At 31.9% G+C, this 26968-nt stretch overlaps 1 protein-coding gene across 2 annotated transcripts in view; it reads right to left on the bottom strand.

The window, feature by feature from the left end:
• Positions 1–26968, bottom strand: part of LOC118199897 (katanin p80 WD40 repeat-containing subunit B1-like) — a 162054-nt gene that overhangs the window by 46675 nt on the left and 88411 nt on the right. For both annotated transcript variants that reach the window (XM_035371764.2, XM_085818324.1), the window contains exons 3-5: positions 9148–9265; positions 1219–1319; positions 775–816 (exon numbers count right to left, since the gene is read on the bottom strand). In XM_035371764.2, the coding sequence (XP_035227655.2) occupies positions 775–816; positions 1219–1319; positions 9148–9265 (261 nt within the window). The remainder of the gene's footprint in view (positions 1–774; positions 817–1218; positions 1320–9147; positions 9266–26968) is intronic.

Here is a 26968-nt window from a genome sequence, read left to right as displayed (position 1 = left end):
TAAGAGTTGTAAAACAAGTGATCTGACTTCAGCCTACAAAAGCAAATTACAAATGCATATCAAATTATATATATCACGCTATAAAGAACTTAAAATGTAAAATAAAAAATACAAGTTTTATTAATATTAAAATAAATCAAATCATATAAAAAAATAAATAAACTTATAATGTCATAATTTTTTTCTTTTCAAAATGAAACTTCAATTTTAAAATATTTCACAGCAGATGAGTGCTGGGACTCTGTTTATTATGTTAAAAAGGGATCATAGTGTCAAGGTTTAAACAGAACAAAGTTATTAAATTTTTCTTTAATTTATTGCCTTATAAAAGCCTATTCTGTAAAAGAATTTTTGCTCAGTTTCATTATGACTTTGCATAATCAAACACTACACAATTAATAAAGAATACAAAATCTTACTATTATACCTATTTTTAATTTTGTTTTTTAAATCATTCTGAATCCACTACATACACTAACTATGCATCATATTTCCCAAAATTGATTTTATCCAAATATCCAATGACAAAATACTTTGCACAAAATATTGAGGGGAGATAGGAGCCATTCACTTTAATTACATTTGAAAGATGAAAATTATGTAATACTATAATAACATACAAACAATACTTCCATTGAAGATTTTTAATTTATATATTTATTTCATAAACAACTAGCTCTAACATTGATTTTTTTAAGAAAATTTATTTCTAAGAAAATGAAGGAAGAACTACTTGAAACAAACATAGAAACAAAATTAGAATTTTGAACTTACTTTGTAAGTATATATACAACCTTTCTTTCTTGCATCCCACAACTGAAAATATCAAATTATAAAAATTGTAATAATAATAAGATATACAAATAATGACGTTTATTTAGCATTTATAATTAATTCATGGATTTATTTTTAAATAAACTTCATTGCATAGTTCAAATAAATACCAGCATGTCATTTGTAACTAAGTGCTTTGACATGTTTATTTTTGATTTCACAAAACACTGGAAATTAGCTCAGAAATTAAACTACATTCAGTTAGTTAAAAAAAAAAAATTATTGCTCTGTTCTGTGCAAAGCTGAATATATCACTATATGGGAGGGGGAGGAAATAAATAGTGATTTAACTTTTAGACAAACAAAATTAAAAATAACTGGTAATTAGATCTTTATATTTTATGCATAATACATATTTAATGTACAAAATTAAATAATATTTACCTTAATATTTGTATCAAGAGAGCCAGAAACAATATAATCTCCATATGGATGAAAATCTAAACATCGAATTCCTGCTTTATGGCCTGTCAGAGTTCTAATAACTACGAGAAAACAAAAATGAAATATATATAAAGAAACACAAATTTCTTTTTATTAACTTTTCAAAGTAACGTTTAATACCTACATAATAAACAAATTTTTCTTAAAATAATAAAACATATATTTATGATGAATCATTGCAGTTAGACTGCTTTTTAAGAATAAAGAAAAAAATTCAGTCCTTCTGAAAACTTCAGTCTGACACATCTGAGAATATTGTATAATTAAATAAATAAAAAAATAAAAAATAAAAAAAATAAAATAAAATAAAATAAAATAAAATAAAAAAAAAACTGAAATGTTTCAGATTTTAAATTACGTCCAAAGGGGCGTTTTTTAACATTTTGTGTGTTACCTTTCTTTATTAAATATCATGCTCCTCGCACTTAAACCATAAGATCCAGAGCAACAGCAATATCGCAAAATAGTTTTAAAACGAGCATATCTTTAGAATTTCTGATACAGAGACTCACGCGCTGGAGATAAAAATGTTTTTTCTGCACAACGTTGCCATTGCTCGCTTTGAAATCCTTGAGTTTGTTAATCAAAAATTCGTCAAAGTTTTAAAAAATAGGAAATCGATCATAAAACAAATTTCAAATTTCAAATTTGGTCTTCCACATGCTCATATTCGTTGGAGGATTACGTTATTCAAAATTCGATGACTCTATGTACCATTGTTTTATCACAATACGAGAAATATACATACATTTATGCAGATTTTTCATTATTTAATTTCTTCAAATATAATGCAGGACTCTAACATTTTGTGGCAACAGTTTGAAAAGTGAACCGACATTTATGAGTCCGACGCAAAATGCCAAAACGAAACTAATAGTCCTTCGGGATTCAAATCCCTTTGGACTAATAATACATACTGTTCACCCACCCAGAGATAAAACTTAATAATTTCAGTTTTAAATGCTCTCATATTTAATTTTTTAAAGATAAAATGGTATAAAAATACCAATATATGAAAAAACACATGAAAGTAGTAATAAAGAAAATTAGGTAAAAACCTTCAAGTTACATGGTTTTAACTAAATGGATTAGAACTTTTTAAAAAGCAATAACAACATTTTTGGTTCTCATGTAATAATAATAATAAAAGAAAGACAGACGAAAAAAATAAATAAATGCATACAAATGATTGTGGACTGTATGATATTATAAAACTTTATTACTAAATTTTATTTTGGATGCAAATAAAAAATGTGTACCAGAAATAGTTAAAAATATTGCAATCGAGGTTATTATATAGCAATAGAAACATACTGTTGCATGCATACGGGTTCGTAATAGATTGAATGCACAAGTCTAATAAAAGGTTATTAAAATTTATTCTTATCACAAGATATAAAACAGAATGCAGGAATTTTCCTCAGAGATATTTCATACAAGTACACAATATCACGCAATATAATCAGTAGTTTTACTCCAAACTACTAAAAGCATTAATTACAACGCAATTGAAAGAGAAAGCTAATCCAATCTCACGCTGGACTCACAAAAATAACAACAGCAGCTAACTAAACAACTGAGCTGAGATGTTCTCTGTTTGGGTTTTTATAGCTTTAAATCGGTCACGAGAAATTTCTAGTAAATTTCTGCTACTCAAGATTTCTGGAAAACAAAAGAGTAGAATTATGGGTACAGCTAAGATAGTAGTCAATTACATTTATTCAAATTAAATATAAATTACAGAGATAAACTTTTATTCAATGTTAAATGCACATGCTTCTGTAATTTTACTTTTCTGGCATAGCTCTCTTTTAAAACTCATCTCTCGCTGCATTGCACAGGGAAATAAAACAATTTTAATTATAATTCTACTAACATTAGCTATCTAAACACATAATTCATAATATTTTATGCATTACACCTATAATACAAAATGCATAAAATAAGAATTTAAAAGAAATACAAATAAAATTAATCTCAAACAATACAATTTGCTATTCTTTATGCTATGGGGAAAAAAAAATGAAAAGCCTTAACCCTCTCACTGCATACTTTTTTTTTATCAAAATAGGTTCAAAAATTGCGTATTTTTTTATTACCTATTTCAAATCTACATATATTTCACAGTTAAAATATACAAAAAGTTTTTGTAAAAGAGTTTTTTTTTTTTTTTTTTTTCCCAGTATAGAATTAGACCATAGAAAAAGGTTGTCAGAATACTGAAACTGAAGAATAATGATATAAAAGGAAAATTTTGAATTATTGGTTAAATTATGATTTCACTACATAGTATAAAACAAAGTCGCTTTCTCTGTCCCTATATCCCTATGTATGTTTAAATCTTTAAAACTACACAACAGATTTTGATACAGTTTTTTTTAATAGAGTGATTGAAGAGGAAGGTTTATATGTATAATAACATCCATTAAATAGTGGAGAAATACTGTTATTTTTGAGGTTTCTAATGTGATGTCGTAAATAATTACATTTTTTCCGCTTACATTGCAAATGCAGGCTGAACCCTACGAGATTTATCAAAATAATGTACTAAGTATTGTACACATTGAAAAGGTCTACAAATTTAAAAATTGCAGGACATAGCATTTGTGGCGGTACCAGCCAGCCGGGGCGGCAGGAGCGTGCCTATAAACAGCGTGTCGGAGGCCGCGGTTCTCCCTATAGCACTTTGAATTTAGCAGCGATCGGACGCGTTTACTATCGGACCTCTCTAGCGAGGAAAATAACAATATACTTAATAAAAACGTGCTTTTCAGCGCAACAACATATCAGTCATTATAAGTAAGTTACGATAAATAATTGTATGATAGTAGTTTTAAAATATTAATTCTATTCTATTCTAAGGTTAATTTTTAAATTGTACTTATAGTAATTATAAGTACATAAGGTTAGATAAGATTACATTAAATAAAACCATAATTTATGGATTGGAATTTTCTATTAAGATCTTGGTTAAAATTTAGAGTTAAATCAATTTAATATTAGGGAAATTATTTTCAAAAATTGTAATTTAAGGTGAGGTATGTAAGTTCAGAAAAAGAACTTAATAGAATATGTATCTTTTGTTGTTGATGATTGTTGATTATCTTTTGTTTTTAGTCGCACAAATAGCAAATTATTTTTTAAGTATTTTTAACTTAATTAATCATTTTTTCAGTGAGTGACATAGGCTATATATTTTATACCCGAGCGAAGCCGGAGCGGGTCGCTAGTATTTTATGAAATACAAAGGTAAAACATATATACTAATGAAAATATTTGCATAATGTAATATTTTGCATATCAATTTTGCACCACTGTCGAACGTATTCAATAGAAACTGAATTTTCAGATTCATCACTATCTACAGATGAATCCGAGAAATTCTCATCAGTTTCGCTATAACTATCTTCAATATACTTGAAATCCGAGTCAGAACTACTATCAGTGTCTAAAATATCATCAGGAATATAAGTTATATCACTCGCAAAACTCTTCCTGCAAAGACATCTTTGAGCTCTGAAAAGCGTGTGCAAAATGCTACATTACAAATTCTTGTATATCTGGCAGAAATGTGGACAACTAACACCATCTGTTAGCCCACATATAAATAAACAATTAAACATCACAGAAAAGCTGAAAGGAAACCTTGAATGGGGAAAGAGCGGGTTGGACAGTTAAATAGACGGCAAAAATTCATCCCCGCGGAAATCGGGGGTTGCGCAAATTTTACTATATTTAGGTTGCCCATGGAAACCGTGGGATGCGCAGCGAGAGGGTTAAGCTCATTAATTAACATTACCTTATTTTTATTTATAGCCGATAAAAACCACTAACTAAAAACTATAATACCCTTCCAAAACGTAAAAATGTACACTATACAAAAAAAGGGGGGACAGTTCTACATCTTCCGTTCTACTGGGTTCATTGACGAAATTCAACTTGCGTTTTTCATGTCTCGAAAGCATAACTTAGGATATGTATTTGATTTATATATAGCATTGTTCTAATATAGGTATTTTGGCACAAAATCAGACTTTTTCTGAAATAACATACTAATTTTTTTCCATATTTCGATTCTACAGCTCAAATTATGCCAAACTGCCAAGTTTTGTAAAAATCGCATAAGTAGTTTTTAAAAAATTAGCTCTAAAAATTTTAGCTCCTCAATGTTGATTGAGTTGGGTATATATTTATTAACCTCTCTTTTTTATTAAATTTATTTTATTCTTCCTTTCACATTTCGAAATTCAAGTTCATTCCAAAAAAATTCTCCCATTTTTTATGATTTATTTAAAAATAATTTTTATAAATTTTTCAGAAAAAATTTTGAATTATAATCTATAAAATTTTTACCATCATCTTAAAGTAGACGTATTCCTAAGCATACCTGCAAAAAATTACAGTTTTTATTCAAAATTTACGAAGATATACGTGAATTTATATATTGGCACGCTTTCAATTTTGGCATATTTATTGAAAGCAATAAAACATCAAATGTGGTTTAGACACTTAGCTAAAATTATTAGAAATTAAGAGTGATGCGACTTTTTTTCTGCTCATGCACAATGTAAAAATATAGAAATGAGGTGCCCTTTTTTCTGCTCTGGCATAATGGAAGGGAAAGGGAAATTGGTTGCCATATATTAAAAAGTGTGCCAAGTGAATTCTTCTTATTATTATTATAAATTGAATACACATTTTACAAAATTTAATATCTAGGCATAATTTAAGTAGTAGAATTGAAATATGGGAAAAATTTGGTGTGTTATTTCAAAAATAGTCCAATTTTGTGTCAAAGTACCCATGTTAGAACAATACTATATATAAATGTAATATATATCCTAAGTCGCACTTTAGAGACACGAAAAACGCAATTTGAATTTTGTCAATCAGCTCAGTACAACGGGAGATATAGGAGCTGTCCCCTCCTCTTTTTTTGAGCAGTGTGCATACAATCATAGTCCCATAACCATGGATTCAGTATACACTGACTACCAATAAGTATTTGGACACCTATGCAAATGACGATATCTGTGGTCCTAAGGTACGTCACGGACTCCACCGGTATATATCGTGTAGGAAACAGCATCAGCTTTGGTCGCATGCAAGATGCCTCGCAGTTCGGAGCTCTCTGATTTCGAGAAAGGTATAATTATCGGGTATCAAAAATGTGGCCGATCCTTAAGGGACATATCTAGCGATCTGAAGTACCCAAAATCGACAGTGGCCTATGTGATTAAGAAGTGGAAGGTGAGCGGTGATTGTCGGAATGTGCCCCGAGTCGGGAGACCAACGAAACTGGGAGATAGAGACCGACGAGTGCTGTCCAGAGAAATTCGGAAGAACCGCACCCAACTGATGGCCCTCGTCCGCGAGGAGTTTCAACAGGCATCCGGGAGTATTGTTTCAATGAATACCATCCGTAATAAAGCACATCTGCTTGGTTTTCATGGTCGTGCTGCTGCCCATAAGCCTTTGATCACAAAGTCCAACCGCACTGCTCGGTTAATGTGGTGCAAGGCACATCGAAATTGGACCGTAGATCAGTGGAAACGGGTTCTTTGGAGTGACGAATCAAGGTTCACCCTTTACCGTTCGGATGGCAGGGTCTGCGCCTGGTGTCTACTTGGAGAACGTCTCCTGCCAGAATGCATTGTGCCAACAGTCAATTTCGGCGGAGGTGGAATTATGGTCTGGGTGTGTTTCTCCTGGTATGGGCTGGGACCTTCGGTCACCATTCATGGTAAGCTCAACTCCGATGCATACTGCACTATTTTGGATGACAATGTGCTTCCTACGTTGTGGCAGTTTTACATGTTGAACCCCTGTTACTTTCAGGATGACAATGCGAGTTGTCATGTTTCGACGTTAATCAAGGCTTGATATGGTGCCCATGGAGTTCATCGAATGGACTGGCCTGCCCACAGTCCAGACCTGAGCCCTATCGAGAAACTCTGGGACGAGTTGCATCGCCAAATTCAGGGGTGCACTACCCGTGCAAAATCTGTGAAGGAACTTCTATGTCATCTCCAAGCCGAGTGGAAGAAAATACCACTAGCTGTCATACAAAGACTTGTGGAAAGTATGTCCCGGAGGGTCCACGCTGTAATTACCTCTCATGGAGGCTCTACCAACTATTGATTTTGAATAAAGTTAGTTTTTCTTTCTATTACAGGTGTCGAAATACTTATTGGTAGTCATTGTACTACTGGACCATGGATTCAGTGTACATTACTGGACCGTGGATTCAGTATACACTACTGGACTGTGGTTTCAGTATACACTACTGGATCGTTGATTCAGTATTCACAGTGGAGAAAAATGCTGTTTGAAGTTTCGAAATATAGGTCGAGCATATGACCTTAAAAACATACTTCAAGTTTAGCTATGGCAAATGTGAAATAAAGCCACTGAAACAAGCTAGACACTACATTGTCACAATAATCATGACTGTAAACACATGCATATATTTTCCTAATAGATGTGACTTAGTGGAAGGGGAAACCAATTTTATTTACCTTACAATAGCTTCCAAGCATAACAGAAGTGATGCTACCAGCATTTCTACACTTAAGCCATGATTGGCTTATTAACGAGAAATTAATATTGCCTAAATTATCTTTTATTATGATTTGTTAACACTGAAAATGTCTTATGGTGTCAAATTTATCAATTAAATCTCATTGAATTTACCAAAGTTACATAGAAATTCTGTTAAATATAGTTTTCTCTATTATCCACAGTTTCACATATCTGCAATATATCCCAGTACAAATTACCCATGTATAACACACATATTAGTGTATGGCTATATACAATTGAGATGTTTCTAAAAGACAGTCATAAACTTTATTTCCTGAAAGGCTGATCCTAGATATATATATTTAGATCTAATTTAACAAAATTGATCTAAGACGGAGAAGAACATACACTTTGTTTCAACAAATTCTGCATAATTATACAGAATCATAAGGTAAATGTGAAGAGACAACAATATATCATTTAGAAGTAAAATGAGAAAATCAGGACTAAAGTTATAAATAACACTGAAATTATTTAAATCTCCCTCTAAATAGCAAGCACCGCCAACCTGATAGTATTGCATGAAACTACCAACATAAAATCCTCCATAATTTACTGATTGCAGTGAATACTACAGCTATCAACATTTTTATTACACGTGTTATTAATTCTTTTTAACATCATATCATTTTCAAAGAAAATTTACTCACATAAAATACTTTTAAGGTAATACTGGAAAAAAAAAAAAAGAAAAAAAAAGAGCATTCTGATTATTTCTGGATTGAAGGCAAATTTTTAATTTATTTTCTTTCTCCATAAACACATGCACAGTTATCATAAAGTGTTCAAAACATAATTACATGAAAGATGATAGTTTATCATAATTTAAACACATTGAAAGATGACAGTTTGTCATAATTTATTTATTTACATTGGAAGGGCACATTGAAAGATGACAGTTTCTGGCACATTGAAAGATGACAGTTTATCATAATTTAAATTTTGCTGAGAATGTTAAAAATTTCCATAGAAAAACATTTTCCCATATTTTTTCTCTACAGGGACCAGATCAAATAAAGAATTTTATTGTTACAAGTTTTATTAAGAATTTCATTGCTACAATACAAACACTGTTCCACATTTATCGTATTTTAAAAAAAGAAAAAAAAATTGCAACTAGATGTATATGTGTTTAGGATTAATATTTATGAAAATAAATCTAGCAGCCATGTTTTTTCAAACATTTCATATAACAATATGATTTTTTAAATCCTTACAATTTATGATTAGGATATTCAAATGAAAGAAAATATATAAATTTTATAAATTTATCTAAAAGAAACTTACTTTTTGAAGCTTCCAGATCACAAACTTTAAGAGCACCAGATAAAGAGCCTGCACATACCATAATTTCTCTAGGATCGAAACTAACACATTCTACAGAAGTAGTGTGTCCAGGTATACTCTGAAAAGTATGACAAGCAGAGCATAAGAACAAAATAATAACTAAGTAAACACACATTCATTGAAACCTTAAAAAGTAATTCAAGAGTAATTTTTAAGTAAATGGTGACCTGTATTATCAACTAAATCATAAATTCTGCTTTCAAAGCTGAAAATTGTGAAAATTATCAAAGAAATGTATTACAAAAAAGACATAAATATGATTCTTTTCTTTGCATATAATAATAAACATTTTCACTGACTCAAGTATTTCCACAGAGTTTAATCAATGAATTCAGTGATTTAAAAGAAATGTGTTGCCACATGATTTTTATCTTTCAGGTACCAGTGTACTGCTGCCATTTGATAAAACATAAATTATTTAATTTTTCCTCCAAATTTATGTCTATTATTGATTAACAAGCTAAAGGATTTAAAAGCAATACACATTCTTTCTATATTGTTATTAATTAGGAGCAGAATCTATGAAATTACACTAATAGTATTCATTAAAATCATATATATATTCTTCTTTATAATAAATAATTATAAAAAAGAATACCATTTTGCATTGCCATATTGACTGTGCAATGTAATTAAAAAAAATTACATTGGACAGTCAATGTGGCAAGACCGTGACTTGTAATTAAAAAAAAAAGTGTTTAACTGATTCAAAAAATTCCACTATTAAGAGTTTTATTGTAAATATTAAATGTTACAATGAATTAACTGAGCATTGTAAATATAGTAAATATTGAGCATTGTGAATATTGTTATACATAGTTGAACACTATAAATATTACAATGAAATGCATAAATCTGAAAACTCTGCATGGAAATAAATAATATATTTAAAATAGGACTCTTAATAATATACTTTCATTTTATAACAAGTCATATTTGAAGTCATCAAATACGACCAAAAAATTAAATATGAAAAATATTATAATGAGTCCTAACAGAACTCTTAATAAATAATGGCAAAATAACTAATTACAGTAGATAAATGGACACTTAAAAACCATCGAAGCAAGCAATATGTGTTGTTGCGACTAACCTCACTTGTCTGACCTAATCAGAACAAGCCCATGGATTTCACTGTGGCACAGAATGCATATATCATTGGATGAGCTTTAAGCACCATATAGGTTGATAGTACGAATATGTCTAGTTCCGTCCCAGTTTTTAAAGAAAGCATCCCGGGGGACAAGTCCAAGGATCTCTAAACCCTCTTAACTCTATCAATAAACCCACTCGAGAAGACTTTTGGCCTACCATATATTTTGAGTGCTCCCATGCTATACATACACTACACACAGGGGCGTAGCTAGAGGGGGGCATCTGTTCCCGGGCGCAGAATCCAAGGGACGCTAAACAGATGTTACGGCATTTTAGAATTAAATGTTTTCCATCCTTGGCAAGCAGTAGAGGGCGCGAAATCTTCAGTTGCCCCTGGGCACTGAAAACCCTAGCTACGACTCTGACTACACATTTACAAACATCCCTGCCTTCTTCAGGCTTCAGTATGATAGTCAGCATCATTAACCACTATCTAATTTGGGATAAAGCAATATGTAACATGTTTTACTGGAAAGAATTTTCAGTAACAATGTTTTGAAATATAATTTTATGTCCTGTTATTTCTTTAAGAACACTAGAATACATTTCCATTAATTAAATTTATAGCAATACAAAGCAGAACAAAAATGTTGGCTCTAAAACTATTATCGCAATTTTAATCACAAAATCGTTATCCATGTAATAATGACAGAAGATGCATTGTATACTTTTTTTTTTTTTTTTTTAGAAGCATGACATGAAAACTTTTGCAACTTTTCAATTCTTAATGTATAAGAGAGGAAGAGGATTTATCCACTTAATTTAGCACAACAGTTTATGATTTGCTAAGTTGGAAAATAATGCATTTTAGAGCATATTATGTTTGCCTGAATTTAAATCATATATTTCTGACGCATTTCTAGAAGAACTGTAAACGGAAAATTTCAGCAATGATGTAGTATCTACCACTTTTAACGAATTAGTTATTCTTTAAACGCTGCCATTAAAACATTACTTTTAAATATAAATACAAATAATTCAGGATATGCAAATGGAAATGAGTGTAGAAATTAATTAATTAACCAATTAAATTTATAGTTCAATTAAATTTTAATTTCTTCCAGCTGCTTTTGATTAGTAAAAATCAAAAGCAGAAGTGGTCCTTAAAAGGGTTGCTTTGAAGAGTCGTTCATCCAATACCTTATAAATATCGCAAGTAGTCATCACTTTTATTAATGAATTTCCAGGGTTAATGTGAATGTATTTACGGTATGTTCTGCAGGATGTTTTGAACTTTGTTAAACTTGCAGAGTGTGCTAATGTTAACAGGCAACCAATTTTAGTACTACCGTCTAAAAATAGCTAACTAACTATTAGCGGTAGACCACATACTCTTTCATTACCGAAATTTTATGAAGTATTAGTGCACTTCTTCAAAAATTAAATTTACTGATATCAATTCCCATTTAAAAAATATGGGGAGAAACAAGAGAGAAGCGTATATTCGCACACTTGGCTTAAATCACACGATTAACTGGAAACAAAAACAATTAAAAATTAAATACACTTCTCCTACAGCAGTATAAAATTGGTTTAAAAATGATTCCATTTATGGCTATGCAAAGCACTCCTTCAAATTCATATTACCACATTTCATAACTACGGGTACACAGGCGCAAAGCCATCTTTCACGATTATACAAGGCTGCAGTGTTCGTCTGCCGCCGAGGGGTTAAAGAACGGAGTGACCTTGAAATAAAGAGGGTCGAGAACGCACGATGTGGAACGACAGCATCACGAGAGTGATTTTACTGCCTGGTGAGAATCAAAACAATCACAAAACAAACATAAACAGGCATAAAAAATATTGTTTAGTCGACGAAGGACGGAAAGGAAGCGGTAATTATTCTTTCCCCTATGGTCAATGTGCCTAATAACACAGATCGGGGCAACTCCAAAAAGGATGTCAAGGCGACCGCCCTTCACCAATAACCTCGTTAATTAAAGGACGGATGACTCTACATACAAGTAGCGAGATCTACCTGTCAGCTAAAAAAAGATTCATGCATACAAAAACAGAAGTTCTGAAATGAATTTTTGAACGACGATCAACATACTGTTTATAAGTCATAAGAACTTGTAAATGGAACAAGCATGTAATAATACAGATCGAAAATGGATCACGAAAATTTTTACCTTCTGCCAACCTATATACATAAGTAAGGCAGGAATGTGTTCAGTCCAAAAATTCAACAATGAAATTTTAGTGAATACGCACAAGTTAGGGTTCCCACAACGTGTTTTTATTGCTTTTACAATATCTGAATTCGGATTATCAACGATAATTCTTGCATCAAACTTCCGAAAATTTCCAATTTTCGTATTTATGCTTTCTGCATTCGAATGAAGAGTTTATAGAGACATTAAGTAATTTTTTTTTTTTTTTTTTTTTTTTTTTAAAAAAAACAGGAAAGATGAAAAATGAGCAATATCCTCGCCGGGACTCGAAACACGGACCTCTCGAATACGCGCCGAGCGAGCTGACCACTACACTACGAAGGCATGCTAAGAAGGCGGGAGAAATACATTATAAGTTGATTAGATTCTGGGTAAAATTGGACAACCCGAGATGATATACTTTACTTGAAGCTCATTACAGTTTTTAATGGTAAACGGAAGTGACACTTTACTTGAAGCTCATAACAGTTTTTAATGAAAAACTATATTAAAATACAATCCAAAACGCTTCAGTTTTAATATTTAAGACTTTTGTATCAAAAGTAACAACATATTAGATATTGGCTAAAATTGATATAGCGGAAGCGATCATTTACTTGAAACTCAGAAGAGATTTTCGTAAAAAATATATTACGATATAAACTAAAACTTGATGATAATGAAACAAAAGAAAAGATAGCAAATTTGAAAACAGCTATTGCTTTCCTTTTGAATTATTCCGAAACGCATAACTGAAACTAAATTTAGATTTGTTGATACTGTAGAAATAACACAAGAGAAAATTAAATTATGGTTTTAATTTAAAAGTAGTTATTTTAAATGCATTATAAACACTTAATTTTCTTTTATTGAAACAACCAATTAAATTTTATTCTATTTAACTGCCCGATAAAATGCAATTTTTAATGAAAAGAAAAATAAGGACCAAACATTTGGTAATGTTGCTATTAAAAATAACCAGTTTTTACACATGGTCAACTATATAGTATACCTTCCCATCTATAAGAATAACAAATTAAATTTTATTTATAAACGATCAAGTGGCAGTAATATATTATTAGCTTGCTGTTATTTAAAACATGGACTTGGCGTGATGCGCTGGCCACATCAGACTATTTGAAACTGTAATCAGCTTTCTAGCAGAGTTTACCCGATAGACTAAATCTAACTGAACACATCAAAAACGAGTTTGGTATCCTCTTTTTAAATAACTAGACTAATCAAGACAATTTTTTCATAAGATTCTTTCAACGATTTAAATAAGTTGCCATCATTTCCACAGTTTTCAGCTGAGAATAACTTTATAATTTAATAACAGAAAGAATCCGGAACACAGTTCAACAGATTAAAATAAATGATAATAAGGAAAAGGATAGAACGCAGATAGATCGATGCACAACAGAGAGAAACCAATGAAACAGCTTGTACTTTTCCAACGGCTTTTAACATGAAGCAGAAACGCGTTCTTAATTCTGCGCATTTCTTCATCTAATTTTTTAAAAAGTAATCGAATAATTAATTACATCAATCATGCTTAATATTTCATGAATGAAATGATCTGAAATGTCAATATTCTTTGAATTACTAAAACGCCTATCCCTTATTCAACTGCTTTCGAGATCATCTTAACTTATATCCAGTAAGATAATCGATTCATTTATGAAGCTAATAATAAAACAGGATTTGCGAGAAAAAAATTTGCAAACTTAACTGCAACCAAAGGAGTATTGCTTATAACTCCCGTTTGAGAGAGAAATTTCTTAAATTATTTAAGACCATAAACCACTATGAGTTGTCTTAATTTTTCGCATAATATAGTAACATAATCCTCCTAAAATTTTACATAATTCATAAAGGATTACATACTTAAAGGATTTACATTAAATATTAATAAATAAAATTTACGCAATACACCATGGAATTCATGACTGCATTTCAAATGAACGATTTCGAAAAAATCATTCACTCTTAAATTTTAATGGCCATAAAAATTCCGTTCTCAAATATGAAGATGCCTTAATGTTAAACATGAAAATGCTTTAATCTAACAACAGCAAAAGTGGCATTCCTATTTTTTAAGGAAACATAGTTAAATGGCTGATAACTCTAACAAATAGTTATTTCAGTATTCTATAACTTAAGCTATAATAGCCAGAATTAATAATAGCTAAACAAGCACTTTTCGTTTTGGTTAAAACGCTGAGGAGCGATGAAACGCCTAGTATCAAAAATCCTGCAATATATATCATTATATAATTACTCGCATTAGCTTTCTCATCTCGTATTTAAGAAAATACGGACTTTACGGACTTTGCTTCTTTATTTAAAAGTTTATCGTGGCCACTGTGTCAAAGATTCTGAAATTATGTACTGAATAGATAATCACTGAATAACATTACGAACGATTTTGCCGAAATAGACGCTCTTAAAAAATAATGACCATTTTACTAAAAAAGAAAGAGAATTTTTTTTACAATAAAAATGATGTAATTACGTATTACTATAATTATATCAATTCAGGTCAAATAACAAAAGGCTATTCTTAACAAGAAAAAACACCATTTTTGGATAGAGCGAAGCGCAATATGATAGTCATAATAATAAAACGAATAAATCATATCATCGAAATGTCACGACAAAACAAGTTTCATAAAATAATTTGCCTGTACACACAAATGCTAAAGTATTTGATAAAATATAAAAATTCATGAGTAAACATTTGCAAAACTGATAGTACGCAATTTTTTACACATAAGCAGCTTTCCTATAGTGTTCCACTTAAAGGTATTCTAATGAAGAATAGCGCCCACCAGCAGCCGTGCTTGGACACTGGTAGTTCGAATCCCGGCGAATCGGCTGGCTGCATAGGCGTTTTTGTAGTTTTTCCCATGTGCATACAAGCCAGTTTTCCTTAGAAAGTCCTCCACAAAGGCATCGCTACTCTTAGGCAGATAGTGTTCGAGTGCTTTGCCATAATCAAATAAATCAAACCAAGCTGATAAATAATAACTATCTCTCCTCCCCTTCAATATAACAATTGAAATCAATCTTTCGACTACTAACTTTAGTTGAACATAAGGTTGCAATAAAATTAACATAATGCAACTTCTTGCCGGAGGAGGATAATCAAACATACATCCGATGAGGTAGGTCTCAGGCATCGTTAATCGTAGGAAAACCATACAGCATTTACGATAAAGGTTGCTCTAATTATCATTGCAAACTATAAACGCAATTAAAGAAGCTTACTGCAATTTCATTATTTAAACTCCAAAACTGACTAGATTTTCTCCTTTCTTTCCATCAACCAAAAAGAAAATTCGTACTTTTTAAAAATTAATATACTGATTTCCTTAAAAATTAATAAAATTCTATATATAACGAATATTTCAATAAAATAGAGGCAGCAGAACAAAACTTGGAAACATGAAAAGAAATATTTTATAATAATTTTTTTAATTAATAAATAAAAGACTCGTATACAAATCAACGTTGTTGTGCATTTTCGAGCCGAAAATGCACAACTCGTATTTGGATCTTTATTTATTAATTTAAAAAAATATAAAACATTTATTATTAAAAAGAATATACAGGAAAGCTGTTTGAAAAGTTTTCGATCTCGATATATAGATGGCAGCTCAAATCAACCGAAGTTACAGGGGGGACTTGTTTGGGCATCACTTGATAACTACCAATCAAAATTTCAGCTATTTTGAACGCGAATTGTTTGTTTGACAATTATTTTTGTGAGTTGATGTGACCGTTTTTGCAAAAATGCAAAAAAATCGAGTATCGTGCTGTCATTAGATACTTGTTTTTGAAAGGCAATACGCCCATTCAGATTAAAGAGGAGTTGGATACAATATATGGGACTGCACCATCATTTACTACTGTGCAATTTTGGGTAGCTGAATTTAAACGTGGCCGTACCAGCTTGGGTGACGATGAACGTTCAGGACTGCCAAAAACTGCAACCGCTGATGAAAAAATCCCTAAAATCCACCAAATGATGCTAGAAGACCGTCGAATCAAGGTTAGAAAGATAGCAAGCGGCTATGAACATGTCCAAAGAAAGAACGTGTTTACCACATACTGAACCAAAATTTAGGATATGCGCAACCTGGCTGCACGCTGGGTGTTGCGTTTGCTCACTTTAATACCAAAACGTGCCCAAGTAAACATTTGCACCGTTCTGTTGGTGGAATAAATCGGAGTTGTTTCGACTAGTAATCACTGTAGATGAAATCTGGATTCATCATTACACACCAAAAACAAAAACACAGTCAAAACAGTAGATTGTAATGGGAGAATCGGCTCCAAAAAAGGCAAAAACTGTTCCTTCTGTTGCGAAAGTGACGGCAAGTTTTCTGGGATAGCCATGGAATTATGAAAAAAGAAAAACCATTACCGCAGCATACTATGCACCTCTATTTGACAAGCTGAAGGCACAAATTGCATGAAAACGGCCACATTTACAAAAGACAAAAAATTTGTTTCACCAAGACAATGCTCCATCTCTCACCTCAGAGGTTGCAATGGCGAAAATCCATGAATTATCGTTTGAACTACTTGACCACACGCACTATTCGCCAGACCTGGCACCAAGTAACTTCTTTTTTTTTTTTTTTTTTTTTTTTTTTTTTTTTTTTGTTTTGTTTTGTTTTGTTTTGTTCTCTAAGCTAAAAGCACTTGGAGGGCAAAGATTTTCGTCAAATGAGGAGGTTATGAACTTTGTTAATTACTACTTTGCAGAGAAAATTTCACATCGCTGGAAGAAGTGGACTATGCCGAAAAATAGAGGTAATTTTAGAGATAATCTTTTTTTTTTTTTTTTTTTTTCTTTTTTTTTTTTTTTTTCTTTGTGTGTGTGTGTGTGTGTGTGTGTTAGGTTGGAAACTTTTCAGACAGCCCTCGTATATACGTAACTTTAATGGATCCAACTAACTATTCCAGCAACTAATGTCAGGAGTTCACCAAGTAGTTAATAGTCAAAATGAATCTGCGTTTATTGTTTTTAAATCGCTTAGTTTGTTAATTAATAACAGAATACCTATGAAAGCAAAAAAAAGCTTTTCTAATACGCTGCCGCGTGGAAGATAAAAATATTTTATTCGGGTTGTGACAACACGTACGTTTTAAATAGCAGAGTTTAAATTCAAAAGACAAATATACTGCAACTTGCCGAATCGCAACATACTTAATACTGATTTAATTTTAAAATAAATATCTAACGCTTTGTTAGCACAAAGTTTTATGTCGCTCAGTTTTTAATCAAAAGTTCCTTTAATTTGCATAAAATATTGCAATAAATCAATTAAATTCGGTGGTTGTAGTTACCGCTGTTTATTCCACAATGCGATGCACATACATACATACAGATTCTTTATTATTTAATAATACAGAACACATAACACCAAATAAATGATAAATTTCGACAATTTATTAAAATTAATACCTCTGGTATTTATCAAAGCTGCTGATATATATTAAAATTAAAACCTAAAGAACAATGTTACACATCTTTTCTTTTCGCTCGCAGTAAATGAGTTTGATTACCTTCACATGTTAGGGTCAAATCAAATTCCATCAACTGTGGGAGCCAGAGGCCGTGAATCCTCCTACTGAGCCAACCCGAGCGAGCAACTAAGTGGCCGGCCAACCGGAGAGCACAAGTACAATTTGAAAGTGCAAGAAACGGCCTTCGTGAAATTTATACTTGACGAAATAAGACACGCTTTCCATGACGGATACCTGGGAAAAGTCTTTTCCCACTAAAATCATTGGTAACGCTCGGCTTGCTTGTGATGGTGGCTTGGATCGCAAGGAGTAACACACTTTGCAGCGAAAGTGCTTTCGAAGCAACTCGAGAATGGCAGAACTAAGAAGGTACAAAAGATCAATATTCTTTCCAGGTTCTTTCACAGCTGTCGAAATTTTATTAGTTTTACGCGAGAAGCTGCATGAACGATTTGGATAACGACTAATAAAAATTCATTGACTAGTCTAAAATTAAAAACCATAAAATTTTTAATATAATCTGAAAAACCTCTTTACCTCTTTTCTTTAAAATAACATGGACAGATATAGCAACACGAATACACCTATGGACGTCATACACGACTACAATTCTATATTTGTTCAGTATATAAAATCTATCCAGTACTACATATACTAAAATTTACTGTTACTATATATACTAAAATTTACTTACTTACTCTTATATATATATATATATATATGAATAATTTGCATGGTATTATTTTAAGTACCATTCTCTTTACCTAAGCATTTTCTTTCATTATAAAATTTTAATTTATGTCCAAAATATACTTGAATTAGGTCAAGATAAAAAAATTTACTTGTCAAATGTCATAACAATGATTTAAGAATTGCACTAACTTCACTGTAAGATTATCTAAGTTTGGATAATTCTGTAGCTAACATAATATGAAAGAAACGTTTTTAATTAATTAAATTAATAATATTAATATTCATAAAACTAATTAGTCGGATATTAAATTACAAACTATGTTTATATTTTTTATTATCGATATTTCTAAGAAGGAAAGATAATGAAATGCAATGGCCCACAACACAAATCATGTTACAGTGCTGGTAGAAAAAAAAAATCAGAATTGAGTTGTTGTTAAAGAGCTTTTATTATAAAACTTTATATATAAGCATCAGAAATGTTTGATAGAATCATATACTGTATAATCGGATTTAACAGAAAGAACTTCTTTCAGAATTAATGATAGACATGAACAATCCGCTGATTTATTCTTTAGGAAGTGCCATACGGCAAGAAAAAAATAAAGAGAAACTGAAGCAAGAATGCAGCAGAAAAAACCTGATGTCTTAAAAGTTTTTTTAATCTGATTAAAAAAAAAAAAAAAAAAAAAAAAAAAAAAAAAAAACTATATATTTTCACTAGGTTTGTGGAGACATTAGGTATTTTTTTTAAACAGGGAACATGAAAAATGAGCAATGCCTTCGCCGGGACCTCGAACCACGGACCTCTCAATACGCGCCATTACATCACGAAGGCAAGCTAAGAAGGCGGGAGAAATTCCTTACATATTCCCCCTTTTAAAGGGCGACTGGGATTAGAGGCCCAATCGCCAATCCTGGTGGTAGATAATCATCATCCACCACCTTTTTTACTTCGAGCGCCACTGTAAAGACATCAGGTATTTTTTGAAAAATGAGCAATGCCCTCGCTGGGACTCGAACCACGGACCTCTCGATACGCGCCTAGTGTGCTGACCATTACATCACGAAGGCAGCATGCTAAGAAGGCAGGAAAAATACCTTATAAGTTATTGATCATATTTACGTTAAACATAGAAAAAATTAGGAACACCCAAGCAGCCTTTCGCCAGGAACGGAGACCGAGACTACCTATCACTACTCGGCGTTTCTAACTGATTACGAAAATTTGTGATGATAATAACATTTTCTACCAACACTTACATACTCGATGTGTTTATATTCATTTTAGGGTAACATTACACAATATACAGAGCTTAAATAGCACCCCGGTTCGGGTACTTCTCGGTTTCTGAGGTAAATCTTAATTCTAGCCAGAGCGAAAAGGGCTCCGGCACTTCTTTCTCGTTAATGAAATACAATTTCAGCGATTAAATTTTATTTTAAAAATAAATATGCCTTAAAAATCTATTGTGACTTCCGAATGCATGCCTGTCTTTCTCTAAAGAACAAACACTTTGACGGAGGTTAAAACTTTTAAGGACACATGTGAAAGGTTTATTCTCTAGATAGTGCAATGCATTTATGATAGCGGGTATAATGTTTCATTCCCAAAAGTACTACAAGTGATCCATCGCGAATGAGATCGAATGAGATTTGGGATTACCTTGATCGTGCACGTCCAGCGCAAGTACCCTCTCACTGCAGAGCTCCTGCAGGCTTGAACTATGTAATCAAATACGAGGGAGTCACTTTAGCGGACCTTACGTTTATTCTGATGTTGTCATAGGATCGGATTTGGGGGAAATTTCTTTGTGCAGTAGCACTACTTTACAGCTGGCGGCACGGGATCGCGTATAGAAAGCGTTGGACTCTCTTCTCTTTGTTTTCGAAGCTACTACTCTCCATTAAAATTTCTTTTCATACTCTCATATTGGTTCTAGCACTCTGGCTATTCTCATTAGTGACTTTTCTCTACTGATGTGCTAAAAAAAAATCTTTTTCTCGTGGTTGCGGAGGAAATGATGTTACACACAAACCGACGCGCGCATATTTTAATAGTATTAAAGCCCTGCTACTAGGGCATCTTTCAGTAAAAGTACTATTAAAAATATACTTTTAAATCAAAATAGCAAACTTAAATCAGAAGGATTGGCTAATTAATTAATGACTACCTATCTATGACGAAACAGGCCTTTACATAAAGCCTTGAGAAACTAGCTTATTTTTCTTGTAAGTTATGTCATTACACACAAGAAAAATTACCAATAAAACATCCATGAGGACAATCACAATCATAAAATTAATTACCAGCGTTCCAAAGTTCATGCTTCCGACCACAAATTACTATTTTACAGGATGATGTGAGCTCACAATGTTTCGGTGATTAACCGATTTATTAACTATGATAAAGTACTCGAGGCTACCTGCCTAGGAAGGAATGTCTTCATGCAGGATTTTCTAGAAAAAATATTTATATTACACATATGAGGAAAGCTATGACAAACCCTAAGCAAGCAGTCTTTTGGTCTCTATCTGGGTATGGCTACCTTGTCGAACTACCTGTGTCTCACGTTCTTAACCTATAAAACGTGAACTACTATTACCTCCATGCCTAAACTAGACCGACTGCTAAGTCATAAAAACGATGAAATCTGGGTTCTTCATTCAGAGCTAAGAAAACTTAAAAAGCATATGCAGAACCCAAGACTTCAGATTAATATAGAGAACAACTACAATTTCGAACTTGAGTTCTTGATGGAAATCTCTTCAACTTTTCTAAGAATTACGATACATAACAGGTGAAAACGATCTTGACTTCACTCTTCTAAGAAGTCATTATAGAATCTTGCCCTCGCCTACGAGAAAGGCAATGCTTTCAAGGCCGAATTACTGAAATCATGAATACCGAAGTGTTTGAAACGTACTCGCTCATTCGCGATGGATGGGAATTGTTACCCCCACCCCCGTAGTTTTTAAATTACACTTGAGCAACTGCGAAACATGAACCAAACGACATTAAATTAAATCGTTTTCCCTCATGTAACTAGATAAAACCTCCTAGTTACACTGACTGCTCTTTTAAAACAAAATGAGTAGGAAAAAGGGACAAGAAAAGGGAAGTGATTAAATGCGGAATCAGGCGCTATAGTTAGGGAATTTTCAAATCATATAAATTTAATGCAGCAACAAATAAAAGGAACATGCATCACTAGAAATTTTGTTTTCAAAGCTCAATTTAGAAATGAGTTTGCAGATACTTCACAAAAAATACGGTAATTAAATACAAAATATTTAAACTGGGAAATTTTTTCCAACAAATCAAACTTATTTACAGAAGCAATAATAAATAGTCTTCATTATATCTGAGTTTAATTACCATATAAAATTTTTATAAGCGCTTATTTATACCTTTTTATTCTTCCCAAATTTTTATCAGTTTAATTATTTTAATCATACATAATCATATCCTGATAAAATAGAAAGACTAATTGAAACACAGTAAAATTCTCGCAGGAAGCACACAATTAACAGGCAATATCAGAATAACGGCACTTTTGAAAGTCAAACTGAAATTTTGGACTATGAGACAAAAAATATATAATGGACTAACAATCTGAATACTTAAATGTGAGAAACATTTATATTGTATTTCTGCCACCCAATGTAACAAACTTTATGAAACATGAATTATCTAGAATATGAAGATCAAGATCTAGATTTGAAATCACATAGAAAGATGTCACATTTGCTTTGGTTCTTGCCTGGGAAGATGTGAAGAACTTTAATTTATGTCGCTGCTGGTATAAATTATAACCTACGGTAAAAATTATCGTAGATGACAAATCGAATGACAAAGATTCTATGGGTTTTAAAGTAAGTCTAACCACCCGTGTCCGATATCTTGGATTTAATTGCATGCTCGGAGAAGATTAGTATTAGCGAGGAGGTGTAGGCTTGGATAGATGTAAAAAATTCTCTTCTCATGGCATTCTCTCAAGATGATGACGAAATAATACGATATGTACTGTGAAAGGAGAATGATGATGAGAAGGAAAGAGAAGATGGAAACGATACGCAACGCCGAGAAAGTTATGTGAAAGGTAGCGGACAAATAATTGCATTCATAAGATTTGCCAAGAAATGTTCATATATCTGTGTTAGCAGTTCATATTAAGAAGCTGCACTATGCACAGAACAAATATTTAAAACTCCCGTACATGGTAATCTTAAAATGTTGTTAAATTTTAATTTTATGACGTATAAAATAATGTAGATGTGTTTAAATTTGCCAGATGTCCGATTTTCGATAGTATTTATTTAATTGTGGCCGATAAACCAAGAAACAAGACCAAGGAACTTTCAAATCGCAATTTCTAAAGATAACACCATAAAACACGAAGAGTTAAGTCCTACAAATATATATTCAACTATCGGTGATCCAGCTGCGGCTGTTTAAGAGAGATTCTCTGCTTCTCTGCACCTAACTCAACTAATTTTATCTATCTCAATGCAAAAAAAAAAAAAAAAAATTTTGGGGGGGGGGGTTGTATAATTTAGTGTGGGGGGCTTAATTTTGCCTAATGGCAACAAACTTGAATGAAAAGCGGAATAACGCAATTACAGTGAACGGCATCTTAAGTGAATCGACATAAAATGTTTCAAGCTAACAGCGCTTCTGGGTAAAAAAAAAAAAAAAGTCCAAAGGGGCGTTTTTTTAACGTTTTGTGTGTTACCTTTATTTATCAAATATCCTATTCTTCGCACTTAAACCATAAAATTCAGTTCAACAACAATTTTGCAAAATAGTTTTAAAACGAGCATATGTTTAGAATTTCCGATACAGAGACTCATTCGCTGGATATAAAATGTTTTTTCCTATACAGTGATGCCACTGTTCGCTTTGAAACCGTTGAATTTGTTAATCAAAAAGTTGTTAAAGTTTTACAAAATATGAAATATATAATAAAATAAATTCCAAATTTGGGCTTCCAAATGCCCATATTCGGGTGGAAACGTACGTTATTAAAATTTTGATGGCTCTAGGTACCGTTGTTTTATCACAATGCGAGAAATATACATACATTTATGCAGATTCTTCATTATTTAATTTCTTTAAATATAATACAGGGTTCTAATATTCGGTGACAACAATTTGAAACGTGAACCGACATTTCAACGCAAAATGCCAAAACAAAATTAATAGTACTTCTGGGCAAATTGTCCTTTTGGACTTAAAAAAAAAAGAGAGAGAGAGAGAGAGACGGAATTAGAAGCTACATGATTTCTACACTGCTTTTGAGCTTTAAGAAAACCGACGGTATAAACAAATGAACAGATACGCAAACTTAAATTCAGTTATAAAATTAATAGCCTTCGTTGTAAATTGGATAGATAATTTGCATTTTCGGATTCGATCAAACAAAAATTCTAAAATGAGAAATGCGAAGTATTGTATGGCATTCCTGAATAGAATTCTCTCTTAAAATGATATTTTAAAAAAAAAAAAGCAAATTCTATAAAACAGGACATTGTAAAATAATTAATTTGTTTAAGTGTATACACATATGTAGCATATTAGTATTTATTTCCCAAAAATAAAACTTTACTAATATGCTCTGATAAGGTTTTAACCATTCTAAAACATTTTACAGTTATGTTAATTCTCCTGCACACACAGTCATCGTTTGATTTAGATCATTCAGTTGGCTTTGTGTAATTATATAATTTAAGACTGATGGCGTACAGCAGTCTTAAATTATATAATCACAAATCATCGAAGGATATTTACCTCCAAGGACAACTTAAATTTGCTTGCATTTACATTGCATAAAGGATAAATAACGAAAATACTATTTTCAAATTTTTACCATGGCAAAAAATGGGCTATCTGTTTAAACGGAGGCGTGTTTTCGTGGAGAACTTTCTAAAGCAGCTGACTTTTCATCCAAATGAAACATATGCAAAATCAAGACGAAGTCCAAAAATGAAAATAACGAAAAAGCGAGGCCTGAATAGTGAGTAACACAGAATCGAACGTGGTTTTTGGTTTTGTATATCTGGCCAGGATCAATACTTAGGAAACTTCATAACTTTTCTGCATTTTTGCTCCTATTCACTTGTTTGCGCCATTACACCTTTGATGAAATTTTAATCATCTTGATAAGTTCCTGTAATGATTTTATTTCGTTTTCATTTTATATTCGAAATCTTCACCGAGTTATAGTTTAAACTTAATTCTAACTTCCACTGAATAAAACGGTCAGAAGAACCTTGATAAATGCTAGCGATTTTGTGGTTCCATCTGTTGGCTTCAGCACTTATACTATGTTACTGCCTATTTTTTACAATGTTAATTTAATCGATTTTAATTCACTGGTAGCTGATTTTTGTTGTTAAAATAGTAAAAGTAATTACTCAAATTTGCATTCTAGCTTCACATATACTAATCCATGTTTAGACGAGATTTCCCTTTGTTTCCAATTTCGTTGTGCATTTCGATAGCATTAGAAGGGTCTATAAGGGAGATATGGTTTTTCATTATATAAAATAAGGTTCCTTTTTCAACAATTGAATTTATTTTTTTCAGTAATTCTTGAAACTTTTCGTCTGTTTATGTTCTGTATAAGATACAGGCTTATTCATCTTTTCTCTTCTACTTTGCGTTGTGTAACTGTACTATTAATATACACATATATTATTTAGTTCACACTTTCTTTTTTATTCTTGTTCACCGATGCACAGAAATGAAACAAACCATTAAAAAAATCAAGCTTAAGAGTTTCACGTTATAGTATTGAATCATCCAACGGTTTGAGCAAAACAAAGTAAAAACGAGGCATAAATACCTCACATCCAACCATGAATAAAGAAACAAAAGTTTTCGTATTGGGGGAGAGGGGAAAAAAAAACACGCATTCGCAACATTTCAGTGCTAACCACTAGCCAGAATATGTGCGATCAGCGCAATTAAAATTTCCAGAAACACCCTTCAGTAGAAATCTCAGCTGTTGATTTTTATCACCTTAAGTATCATCAAGGAAAAATCACCTCTCCTTTCTTCTTTTAAAAACATTTACACATAAGTGGGTCATTCGCTTGTTATGTCCATCGTTGGTCAAGTAGATAAAATCAATTATAGCTTTATCTCGAGTTATGAGAGAGACTGCTGCAATATTTTTGACTGCAATATGAATATGAGCTAGATTTCCTTTAAGACGAGAGCTCATAGACGCTATCCACGACGTGCGCTAAACAAACAAGTCATATTGATTACGAACTGCAATCACTGGAACTCTAAGCATTTAATATAAACGATTGAAATTAAATAAAAACTTTTTTGTTTGTTTGTTTGGTGGCTATAAATTTTGTTTGAATTGTTCCTCTCCCCTACCCCTGCAAGAAATTACAACCAGCACATATAACTGAAAATGAGGATTTCTTATTAATTCTACCATACACTAAATTCATCTCAATATCACACATTGCGTGCATATCAATATCATACACAGCATTTATCTTCATCTCAAATCTTGGGAACTGTAATACATTTCTATACTTTTAATTTAAAGAAAATTTAAGGATGCAAATTCACCGCAACGAACTTGCATTTATTAAAGGCCAATTCAATTACATAAAATCAATCCCAGTAAACGGTATGCGAAAGTTTCGGATTGGATGGCTTATTGGAGGACTTTCCTGGCTTGGATTTAAGCTCACCAGTAGCCGAGTCGACAGACCACTAAATGCGGTAGGATATCTACCAACAAAAAGAGCTAATCATGATTAAAGCATTCATAACATTTCCTATTTTAATTATGAGTTCTAACAAATAAAATGGTGATCCGTAGTAAGTTTACATTAGTAAGAGTGTACAGATTTATTGGAGGGAAAAAAAAAAAAAAAAAAAAAAAAAAAAACCTAGTCGTAAATTTAAAAAAGCTTTTACTTTTTATTTCTTTTACTTTAAGAGCATTGTAATCACTACTTGCTGCATACATATCCTGCATATCAGAAGGTAGCATTATTAATTGTATCTAATGAAATCTAAAAGGATTCAACTGATAAAAAAATATTTCAGATTTATATTAATATTAACATTGAGTTACACTTTGCTGGTAACTTTTTGGGCGAGCCCTCTACAATTTCTCATAATTTAAACTTATGTTATATCTTAACAGCAACATGGTGCTCTATAATACGTCTTATAAAATGCACAG

Source organism: Stegodyphus dumicola, chromosome 6, assembly GCF_044657685.1.
Source record: "Stegodyphus dumicola isolate Sdum_Otavi_A_Nest chromosome 6, ASM4465768v1".
Classification (NCBI taxonomy): domain Eukaryota; kingdom Metazoa; phylum Arthropoda; class Arachnida; order Araneae; family Eresidae; genus Stegodyphus; species Stegodyphus dumicola.
This window is presented reverse-complemented; position numbering and strand designations above follow the sequence as displayed.